Source organism: Pogona vitticeps, chromosome 2, assembly GCF_051106095.1.
Source record: "Pogona vitticeps strain Pit_001003342236 chromosome 2, PviZW2.1, whole genome shotgun sequence".
NCBI classification, from domain to species: Eukaryota; Metazoa; Chordata; class Lepidosauria; order Squamata; family Agamidae; genus Pogona; species Pogona vitticeps.
In genome coordinates, this window is record NC_135784.1 from 18,294,194 (window position 1) to 18,305,984 (window position 11,791).

Here is an 11,791-nt window from a genome sequence, read left to right on the forward strand (position 1 = left end):
TGTGATGCTGAATGATTGGAAAATTGAACATGAGCGGTTATGAATCAAGCTAAACTGGAATCCGTAAAGGAAGGAAAAATTTAAGCACTGTAGTACAGGTACTTGGTATAAGCCAACTAAATTGTAGTGGAATGGGACATTTTCAGTCACAAAATGTTTTATTTTGGAAATGACAAAATTGGGAGTGGTTCTCATGCCAAGGCAAGATGTAGCACAAGCAGTTAAGGGCTATAAGCACAATGCCTGACAAAGTAACATAAATCAGATCTTGGAAAACCTACCAACAGAAACATCCTTCCAGCCTCCTACCACCACCGAGGCTGAAGAAGAAATGCAAGCATCTGGGGGGGAAAATTGATCACACACCCACAGCAGGATGTGCTGATAATGACAGGTGACTGGGGTGCAAAAATAGAAAGCAAAGCAGAACCAAACATGGTGGAAAACTTTGCTCTAAGGGACAGAAATGAAGCAAGAGAACGACTCGTTATTACAAATGCATGCTTCAGGCAAGCAGACAGAAGACTGTATGCATGCACATCAATAGAGGGCCAATACAGAAATAAAACAGACCACATAATTGGAAGTAGTAGATGGAGAAGGTGTATTCCTTCTGCCAAACAAGACCAGGAGCAGATTATGAGCATGAGATTCACTGAGCATGAATTGTTAAGCACAAATAAATAAAATAAAATAAAAACTGGAAAAAAATTATTTATTTATTTATTTATTTATTTATTTATTTGATTTATATCCCGCCCATCTGGTATATTTATACCACTCTGAGCGGCTAACAACAGGATATACAGTATAATAATATAAAACCAAAACAACGGTTATTAACAAAACATACTAAAAATCATAAATAATAGGTAGATAAGGAAGAGAAAGTTAAATTAAATTAGATTAAATGCTGGCGGGAGGGAAGGCCTGGACATAAAGCCATGTTTTTAGTTGAATTTTAAATGTACCCAGCGTAGGGGCCGCGCGAATCTCAGGAGGGAGATTGTTCTAGAGGCGAGGAGCCACCGCCGAGAAGGGCCAGTTTCGCGTCTTTTCCCTCCGGGCCTCCCTCGGCGTCAGGCTCCTCAGCCTCACCTCCTGGCTCGCGCGGGTGGTCCGGGTAGATCTTGGTGGGAGAAGGCGTTAAGCCAAGTATCGAGGTCCCAAACCGTTTAGGGCCTTATAAGTCAGCATTAGAACTTTGAAGTCGATACGGAAACGGATGGGCAGCCAGTGAAGTCTAGCCAGAATAGGAGAAATGTGATTGTGTTTTCTCCCACCAATGAGGAGTCTGGCTGCTGCATTCTGCACCATCTGAAGTTTCCGTGTCAGCCTCAAAGGCAGCCCCACGTAGAGCGCGTTGCAGTGATCCAATCTTGAGATTACGAGCGCGTGCACTAAGGTGGTGAGCGCCCCCATGTCGAGATAGGGCCGCAGCCGGGCAATCCGCCAAAGGTGGAAAAAGGCGGAGAGGACAACCGACGCCACCTGTGTTTCCATGGTGAGCGCCAGGTCCAGATGTATGCCCAAGCTGCGGACCCCACTCATCGGAGCCAGGGTCGCCCCCCCAAACAAGAGGGAGCCGACCAAGTCACCACCCCTGGGGGCCCCCACCCTCAGGACTTCCGTCTTATCCAGGTTCAGCCTCAAGCCATTCTCCTGCATCCATTCCAGTACGGTCCCCAGGCAGCGCTGAAGGGACAGGACAGCATCACCTGCAGTTGGTGAGGAGATGTAGAGCTGAGTGTCATCAGCGTACTGGTGACACGACGCTCCACACCCCCTAATGACCCCAGTTAGCGGTCTCATATAGATGTTAAACAGCATTGGGGAGATAATCGACCCCTGTGGAACCCCACAATTGGGGCTCCACGGGGCCGAGACACTCTCCCTAAGCTGAACTCTCTGGGGACGGTTCTTCAAGAAGGAGCGGAGCCAGGCTAACGCCAAGCCACCGATTCCCTACTCGGAGAGCCTCCCCAGGAGGATACCGTGGTTGACGGTATCAAAGGCCGCCGAAATATCGAGGACCAACAGAGACGTTTTGCCCGTCAGCCTCCCTCAGGAGGTCATCACACAGGGCGACCAATGCCGTCTCTGTACCGTGACGCGGCCTGAAGCCCGACTGGAACGGATCCAGCGCATCTGTTTCATCCAGGAGTGCCTGACGCTGGTCTGCCACCACCCTCTCCACACACTAAAGAGAGTCAAACATGGCGACCCTGAGTTTAACAGAACAACACTCTGGTTTAGGCAGCAGCAGCCCAAAAAGGCCCCTTTTGCCCGGCTGACAACAGTTTTCTGCTTGAATACTCTCCAAAGTCAAGCATTTTTGATATGTCCTCCCTCATGTATCGCTTATGTAATGCTCCAAAAGCTTTGAATTGTATGACATTTCCCACACCCACTACATCTGAAAGATTGTGTGAATTCTCTGATGATTTCTAAGGTATGAATAGCCAGAATCACACTCCCCACCTTTCTCACATTTACATGGGTTTCTTCAGTGTTGGACACTGTGATGACTCAAAATATTTGAATCCTGAGCAACTAATTTCCCAGACTTCTGGTGTTCATATGGTTTCTATCCCACGTGGACCCTCCGGTGTCTCAAAAGGTGTGACTTCTGAGCAAAACATTTCCCACACTCCTGGCATTTGTAGGGTTTCTCCCCCGTGTGGACTCTCTGGTGACTCAGAAGGTGTGACTTCTGCGCAAAACATTTCCCACACGCCTCACATTTGTACGGCTTTTCTCCTGTATGGACTCTCTCATGGAGCAGAAGGTCTGACTTGTGAAGAAAGCATTTCCCACACTCTTGGCATTTGTACGGTTTATCTCCAGCATGGAGTCTCCGGTGCCTCAGAAGGTGTGAATTCTGAGCAAAACATTTCCTACACTCCTGGCATTTGTAGGGTTTCACTCCTGTGTGGACTGTCTGGTGGCTCAGAAGGTGTGCCTTCTGGGCAAAACATTTCCCACATTCTTGGCATCCGTACGGTTTCTCTCCTGTGTGGATTCTCTGATGTTTTAAAAGGCCTGAACTCTGAATATAACATTTCCCACACTCCTGGCATTCATATGCTTTCCCTCCAGCATGGACTCTCTGGTGTCTCAGAAGATGTGAACTCTGGGCAAAATATTTCCCACATTCTTGGCATCTGGATGATTTATCTCCTGTGTGGACTCTCTGATGCTTTGAAAGGCCTGCACTATAAGCGTAACAATTCCCACACTCCTGACATTTATAAGGTTTCTCTCCTGTGTGGACTCTCTGATGCGTCACAAGAACTGACCTCTGAACAAAACCTTTCCCACATTCCTGGCACCTGTACGGCTTCTCCCCTGTGTGGACTCTCCTATGTGTCACAAGTTTTGAATTGTGAGCAAAATGTTTCCCACAGTCCTGACATCTGTATAGTTTCTTTTCTTTTCGGAATCTTCGAACATTTCGCACCCTCGAATTGTAAGCAAAGCAGTTCCCACACTTCTGGCATTGGTATACATTTTCTTCTTTGTGCACCTTCTGCTGGGTGAGAAGGCATGAATTCTGTGAAAAACATTTCCCACACACTTGGCCCTGGTATGGTTTCTCCCTTATTTGGACTCTCTGCTGGATCTGAAGCTGTGAACCAGGACCCAAACGCCTCCCATATTCCTTGAATTTGTAAGGTTTCCATTCAGTGTGAACTCTTTGGTGGTTCACAAGGTGTGACACAGAATTAAATTCTTTCCCAGACACTTCACTTATAGAGCACTTCTTTCCACTGTGGACTCTCTTGTGAAGCCTAAGTGTTATTTTTGTGGGAAAATCTGTCCCGCACACAACGCATTTGTAGGCTTTATCTCGGATCTTTGTTTCTTCCTTTACTTGGGCCTTCTGGTGTCTGGCAAGCTCTAATTTGTCCATAAAACGCTTTCCACGTTTGGCCCATACAGTTTTTTTCCTCCATTCATAGGCTGGGGAGAAAAGACACATTGAAAAAAGATTGAACGGAAGGGAGCAAGCAATCCATTTTAAAGCCTTTTGCTATTTTAAAAACTGGCAATACAGAATTGTTCTTCAAAGCAAAGCAAAGGAAAGAGAAGAGTGCTTAAGGCCCTCTTTAGGCAGTGTACAATTTAATTATGCAGGTTACACCTCCCACCCCCACCCCAGCAAGCTGGGTACTCCATTCACTCCATTTAGAAAGATGGAAGGCTGAGTCAAATCTTGAGCCAGCTACCCGAGCCCCTTGGGATCGGACCCAGGCCACGAACAGAGTCTTGACTGCAGTGCTGCATTTCAACCACTGCACCTTGAGACTGATTAAAGCCCCCATCCTTGGCAGCTAGCCGACTAAATCCCCTTGTTGCCATCATGGAGCTTGTTCATCTCCACAGACCAGCTGTCGGTATCAAAATCCCATTCCTAACTAGAACTATATTTGATGGATGGATGGATGGATGGATGGATGGATGGATGGATGGATGGATGGATGGATGGATGGATGGATGGATGGATGGATGGGTTGGGTTGGGTTGGGTTGGGTTGGGTTGGGTTGGATTGGTATCCCGCTCATCTGGTCTATACGACCACTCTGAGTGGCTAAAAAATAAAGCAAAGTGTGCTGATTATATACCGCCCCATAGTGCTTCAAGCATTCTCTGGGCGGTTTACAAATTAATTATGCAGGCTACACATTGCCCCCCCCAGCAAGCTGGGTACTCATTTTACTGACCTCGGAAGGATAGAAGGCTGAGTCAACCTTCAGCCGGCTACCTGGGATTGAACCCCAGGTTGTGAGCACAGTTTTGGCTGCAGTACAGTGGTTTAACTACTGCGCCACGAGGCTCTTGTACCTTCCTCAGAATCATCCAAGGGAGAGGAGACAACCTTTAGCACCCCCCAGATGGGGATGACCACCTAGTCCCATCACAATTTGTCCCACTCAAATCTTGCAGATTCCAAATTCTCCAGGCAGAATTCTGGAAGTTCCAGCCCACAGAATCAAATGTGGAGACATCTACCTTCCGCTCACCTAGAGCAGGCTCCACAGGAAGTAGGCCTGGGACAGGAAGGCCTGGAGCCACCAAGACAGACCCTGCTCCAGGTGAGTGGAAGAGAGAGGTCGGAAGGCCTCTGTGCGTGTGCCTCTGTAGGCTAGACCAGTGCTCTCCAAGCTTGGGTCCCCAGCTTTTCTTGGACTGCAACTCCCAGAAATCCTGGCCAGCACAGCTAGAGGCAAAGGTTTTGGGGAGTTTTAGTCCAAGAACCCCTGGAGACCCAAGGTTTGGAACCACAGGGCTAGAACTCTTCAGAATTCTGTCTAGAATATTCGTAGAGAATTCTGGAGTCCAAAAGAGGCGCAGGCCTGTGAACAACACCTCCCACCAAAACCCAACACTGCCCGAGTTGACTACCCTGATGATCATGGAACTTGAAGGCTACAAGTCCTGCTGCATGCATGGTGCCAGCGCTCCCCCTGCAAAAGCTTGGCTGCTCCCACAACTGGTGTTGAAACTGTAAACAAGAGATGAGCATCAGCCAGGAAAAGAGGAAGGCCTTACCGAGAGAGGAGACGGTTTGCCAGTTCTCCTCCATGACTTCCTGGTGAAGGGCCTTCTGGTCAAGATCCAGCAGCGCCCACTCCTCCTGGGTGAAATACACAGCCACCTCCTCAAAGGTCACTGGACCCTAAATGAAAAAGGAAACATTTACAGGACTCCTACCGGAAGACACAGTTATCAGTGGTTTGTAATTTAGACTGAATATCGGGAAAAGCTTCTTAGCTGTTCGAGCAGTACGACAATGGAACCTATTAACTCACAAGGTGGTGAGCACTCCGGATGCTGGAGGCATTCAAGAGAAAATTAATACAACCCTCTGTAAGATCTGCTTTGATTTGGATTCCTGCCTCGAGCAGGGGGTTGGACTCGATCGCCTTAGAGGCCCCTTCCAACTCCATGATTGCATGATTCTAGTAATCACCTTGACTACATACACACTTCAGGATAGAATAACAACAACAGTAATCTCAGAACTGCAGAGCTGGAACATAGGCCTCTGAATACTACAGTGGTGCCCCGCTAGATGATGACTTCGCAAAATGACAAATCCCCATGACGACGAGTTTTTGCGATCGCCATTGTGCTCCGCAAAACAGTGTTTCCTATGGGTGATTTTCGCTGGATGATGTTTCAGTCCTTGCTTCGCAAGACGGGTTTGTTTTCCGGTACTGATGCTTCGCAAGACAACGATTTTAACAGCTGATTGGTGGCTTTGCAAAATGGCTTCCCTATGGGCGATCTTCACAAAATGGGTGTTTTCGGGACCGATGCTTCGCAAGACAGCGATTTTAACAGCTGATCGGCGCTTTGCAAAATGGCTTCCCTATGGGCGATCTTCGCAAAATGACGACGATTTTTCCCCCATTGGAACGCATTAAACAGATTTCAATGCATTCCAATGGGGAAACGCTTTTCGCAAGACGATGTTTTCGCTAAACAGCAATTTCAATGAAACGGATTAACATCATCTTGCGGGGCACCACTGTATAGCAAGGAGGAAATGCTGCTCGTGGCCAGTTTCATGTAGGCATCTAGGGAGCCTTTGTAAGAAACAAGAAAATAATAATCTTGGAACCGCAGAGCTGGTAGGGACCCTCTGGATTATTGAGTCAAGCCCCTGTCAAGGAGGCACACAGGGGGAACCGAACTCTCGACCTCTGGCTCCGAAGCCCAAGACCTAAACCACTGAGCTGCTCAGCAGGATGCTACAGTAGCACAGCTCCTCTTTATTAAAATAAAGCAGGGAGAGAGCTCTATTCAAGAGGAATAGAGACAAGAAAAACCTTTCCGATTCCCCCATGTACATTTTTTAAAACCTCAAACAATGTGCAGATCTTACACGATTTTTCCAAAGAAAATTCTCCTCTATTTCCAACAGCCCCATAGAAGAGGCACTGCTGTTCCCCAAAGGGAGAAGACCGTGTTTTCCCAGCGTCCTCTACAAGCCTTAACGAGGAGGAGCCTTTCAATAAAAAAGTCTTGGACACCTTGATTCGTGGGGACGTGATGGCACTGCGGGTTAAATCGCAGAAGCCTCTGGGCTGCAAGGTCAGAAGACCAGCCGTCGTAAGATCGAATCTACACGACGGAGTGAGCTCCCGTTGCTTGTCCCAGCTCCTGCCAACCTAGCAGTTCGAAAGCATGTAAAAATGCGAGTAGATAAATAGGTACCACCTCGGTGGGAAGGTAACGGCGTTCCGAGTCTAGTCGCGCTGGCCATGTGACCACGGGAACTGTCTACGGACAAACGCTGGCTCTACGGCTTGGAGACGGGGATGAGCACTGCCCCCTAGCGTCGGACATGACTGGACTAAATGTCAAGGGGAACCTTTACCTTTACCTTACCTTGATTCAGAATTAAAATGGTTGAATACACAGCGATTCAAATACACAAGGTGTCTGTTTACCGCCGCCTCCTTACCTGGTCTGGTTCCACTTCATCGCCAGGAAGAAATGAAGGAGTCCTTGGAACTGGCATCCTTCCGGCCCCTGTGGAAGAGACGATAAGGGCATGAAGCCAGTTCCATGAGCTCATCTCAGAATAAGATCCGAAAAATGTTTACTAAATACTATGCCTTTTCAGCAAAACAGGATTTACATCCCAGGTGGAAGACGCAAGATTGCACTGTAACATTGAGGGGTGTCGTGGCTAGGTCCCACTGCTTCCCAAACTGGAGAGAGTGCTCCCAGGTATCTGTGGGTAGGTGTGAAGAAATTCCAAGGTTGGGGGAAGACATAAGGTTGTGAGAGTTACATGACAAGGGAATATTTTTTATGATGTAAAGGCATTCATGCAATTTCAATGCTAAACTTTATAACTTGTAGAATGAATGCTTTTGGAATTTAGGCAATACAGGACATTACACTCAGATTTTCTCAGGGCAAAATATATGTATCTGGTAGCAAGTGATAAGATTTCCTCTCTCACCTTGTTGGTAATTTAAAAATTTTAAATAGTTCTGCTGGAATGCCATCACCTCCACTGGCCTTGTTGTTAGCCATGCTTTCTAAGGCCCACTTGACTTCACTCTCCAGGATGTCTGGATCAAGGTCAGCAACCACACTATCTGGGTTGTCCGGGACATCCAGATCTTTCTGGTATAATTCCTCTGTGTATTCTTGCCACCTCTTCTTGATGTCTTGTTCTTCTGGTAGGTTCCTCCCATTTTTGTCCTTTATCATGTCCATCTTTGCACAAACGTTTCCTCTAATATCTCCAATTTTCCTGAACAGATCTCTGGTTTTTCCTTTTCTATTATTTTCCTCTATTTCTTTGCATTGTTCATTTAAGAAGGCCCTCTTGTCTCTCCTTGCTATTCTTTGGAAGTCAGCATTTAATTTTCTGTAACATTCCCTATCTCCCTTGCATTTTGTTTCCCTTCTCTTCTCTGCTATTTGTACGGCCTCATTGGACAGCCACTTTGCTTTCTTGCATTTCCTTTTCTTTGGGATGGTTTTTGTTGCTGCCTCCTGGACAATGTTACGAGCCTCTATCCAAAGCTCTTCAGGCACTCTGTCCACCAAATTGAGTTCCTTAAATCTGTTCTTTACTTTCACTGTGTATTCATAAGGGATTTGGTTTACATTATACCTGAGGAGCCTAGTGGTTTTTCCTACTCTCTTCAGTTTATGCTTGAATTTTGCTATGAGAAGCTGATGATCAGAGCCACAATCAGCTCCAGGTCTTGTTTTTGCTGACTGTATAGAGCTTCTCCATCTTTGGCTGCAGAGAATATAATCAATCTGATTTCGGTATTGCCCATCTGGTGATTTCCATGTGTAGAGTCGCTTCTTGTGTTGTTGGAAAAGAGTGTGATGTCCAGCTTGTTCTCTTGACAAAACTCTATTAGCCTTTGCCCTGCTTCGTTCTGAACTCCAAGGCCAAACTTACCTGTTGTTCCTTTTACCTCTTGACTCTCTACTTCAGCATTCCAGTCCCCAAGAATGAGAAGAACATCTTTTTTTGGTGTCAGTTCACAGAATTGGTCAATTTAGCCTCTTAAACCTCGGTGGTTGGTGCATAAACATGGATCACTGTGATGTTGAAAGGTCTGCCTTGGATTTCGTATTGACATCATTCTATCATTTTTCAGATTATATCCCATTACAGCTTTTTCCACTCTTCTGTTGACTATGAGGACTACTCCATTTCTTCTACGGGATTCTTGCCCACAATAGTAAATATGATAATTGTCTGAACTTAATTCGCCCATTCCCGTCCATTTTAGTTCACTGACGCCCAGGATGTCAATATTAATTCTTGCCATCTCCTGTTTGACCACCTCCAGCTTCCCAAGGTTCATAGATCTTACATTCCAGGTTCCTATGCAGTATTTTTCTTTGCAACACCTGACTTTCCTTTCATTTCCAGGCACATCCACAGCTGAGTATCCTTTCGGCTTTGGCCCAACCACTTCATTAGCTCTGGCGCTACTTGTACTTGTCCTCCGTGCTTCCTCAGTTGCATGTTGGACGCATTCCGACCTGAGGGACTCATCTTCCAATGTCATATCTTTTAGCCTTTTGTTTTTGTCTATGAGAGTTTTCTTAGCAAAGATACTGGAGCGGCTTGCCAATTCCTGCTCCAGGTGGATCGTGTTTAGTCAGAATTCTTCACAATGACCTGTCCATCTTGGGTGTCCCTGCATGGCATAGTCCATAGCTTCTCTGAATAACTCAAGCCCCTTTGCCACGACAAGGCAGCAATCCATGAAGGGTTTTTTTTTAATATATAAGGGCATAATAAAAATCATCTGGTCCTTTGCAGTTCTGAAAATTAGGGAAATACAACCTCTGATGAACAACATATGACACCATGTCATGATTTAGGAGAGGAGAAGCAAGACGCAAGACGAGGAGTAAGAATTAATTCCAGGGATGCTTTGAGAAAAATTAAAATGGGGAAAGATTAGAGCACCTTAAAGGCTAAGTGTGGTACTTCAACCTGACCCTTTCTGGATCCGTCCAGTTATTCTGACAAGTGGGTCGCAGATCAGAGCAAGCCCTCTTTAGAAGCAAAAATTGACAAAACCTAGGCTGTTGGAGCTTGGGCACATGATGAGAAGATCAAGATGCTCTGGAAAAGACAATCCTGTTGGGAAACATTGAAAGCAGCAGAAGAGAAAGACCAGACACGAGATAGATTGAGTCTCTACAGGAAGCCACAGGTTGAGTTTACAGAAGTTGAACACGGCTGTTGAAGGCAGGATCTTTCATTCGTGGAGTTGCCAAAAGTTGGGAGTGACAGAACATGTTCCCCAGCCTGTCTTGTGTCCACATATACGGACTGAAGTTTGGTGAAAGAAAATTATACATTTTGAAACATATATTCATCCATTTGTATAAATTTGATACCCAGGTATGCCTGCAACGGGGAGCTTTTTATACACACGCTGGCTTGCTAAATAAATTTGAGAAAGGAAGATTCATTTGCAAACATTTCATTCATGATATCAAGGAGCTATTCAGGGGAAATACTTGAATTAATATTAGAAAGGGTGTGAAATCCCCCAAGGCTACACATAAATGCCTGGCCAGTTGTGTGTAAAACACAAGTCTATAAGTCTCTTACACAGGGAGCCTGTATTGGGTAGGAGCCCTGTGAAGCCATTCAGAGATTTCCCTGCAAAATCTCTCCATCAATGAAGCCAACAGAGAACACTGTCCCTCCTGGGGTTGTTATGATGGCATTTATATCATTTATTTGTCTGTATGATCTGTATATGTATAGGGAGGGGAGGGGAGGGGGGAAATCTATCCTTTGCCTCAGGCAGCTGAATGTCTTGGGCGACCCCAACCTTCTTGAATGGGGTTCCCCTCCAGCTGGGTTTTGTAACAGCCCAGCAGAGCCCCCACACACACCCAAGAGCCCCCCCATTCCAAGCAAAAAAAAGATGAAGAACCAATTAAAACATAACCACCCCCAAACCATCTTGTTTCATGGGGAGCCCCCCTCCTTCCTCGCTCTTCCACCCCCCAGATCCCCGGGAAGACTCACCCCTCCCTCGAGGAGACGACTTCGAAAAGGGCGGTCCCCCAAATCCCAAGCCCCGCTTTCCTCCGGAGGGATTAAAACGAGAGACAGGAAGTGGCTGTTTCGGGGGTGGCACTTTGTACTTCTCTAAGGAGGCCCGGCCTTCTCCTCTCTCCTCTAGGAATCCCACCTCTGTGCCTTTAACCCTTCAAATTGAGGACCGAGAGCGATATAGTAGTGGGTAAAGAGCAGGGGCTCCCAATTTGGGATTCCCCAGAGGTTGTTGGACTAAAGCTCCCATAAGCCTCCACCACACACTGTGCTGGCCAGGATTTCTGGGGATTGTAGTCCAAGAACCTCTGGGGAGCCCAGATTGGGGACCGCTGATATAGCGTCATAGACTAGGACCCTGAAGGTATGGGTTCGAATCCTCACTGAAACAATAGGTTGGTGCCAGCTTGGTGGCCCATAACTAAGTAGGGCATGAAGTGAGATCCAGATCTCTAAAGCTCCCAATATAAGGCCAAGGACACATTGCACTGTGCACACATTGCAAGACCCCTAAAAGTTTGAGGGAAAGGCAGCCCCTCAGCTGTGACCCACTGCTTGAGTCACTGTTCTTTCCAAGGAGCTGAAGTGAGGGCCACGGGACTGGACTATCCTTTGCAGGGGCAGGTGGTATCTGTATTAGACAACTAATTTTTAAAATATTTATATATTAAATTTTTAAAAATACTTGTTTCTTACCCATACAAGCCTTTGTCA

General features: G+C 46.5%; 1 protein-coding gene across 4 annotated transcripts; it reads right to left on the reverse strand.

The window, feature by feature from the left end:
* Nucleotides 1-701: 701 nt before the first annotated feature.
* Nucleotides 702-11,237, reverse strand: LOC110071159 (uncharacterized). Of its 4 annotated transcripts, XM_078388161.1 has the most exons (5): nucleotides 11,051-11,237; nucleotides 7,652-7,747; nucleotides 7,475-7,542; nucleotides 5,554-5,680; nucleotides 702-3,963 (listed from the first exon to the last, which is right to left on the reverse strand). In XM_078388161.1, the coding sequence occupies exons 3-5, from the start codon at nucleotides 7,529-7,531 to the stop codon at nucleotides 2,588-2,590; spliced, it is 1,560 nt and encodes a 519-aa protein (XP_078244287.1). In that variant the 5' UTR covers nucleotides 7,532-7,542; nucleotides 7,652-7,747; nucleotides 11,051-11,237; the 3' UTR covers nucleotides 702-2,587. The 4 variants fall into 4 exon arrangements, with proteins under 4 accessions (XP_078244287.1, XP_072844479.2, XP_072844478.2 ...); XM_072988378.2 differs by lacking the exon at nucleotides 7,652-7,747; XM_072988377.2 differs by having other exon boundaries at nucleotides 7,475-7,747.
* Between the last annotated feature and the right edge of the window lie 554 nt (nucleotides 11,238-11,791).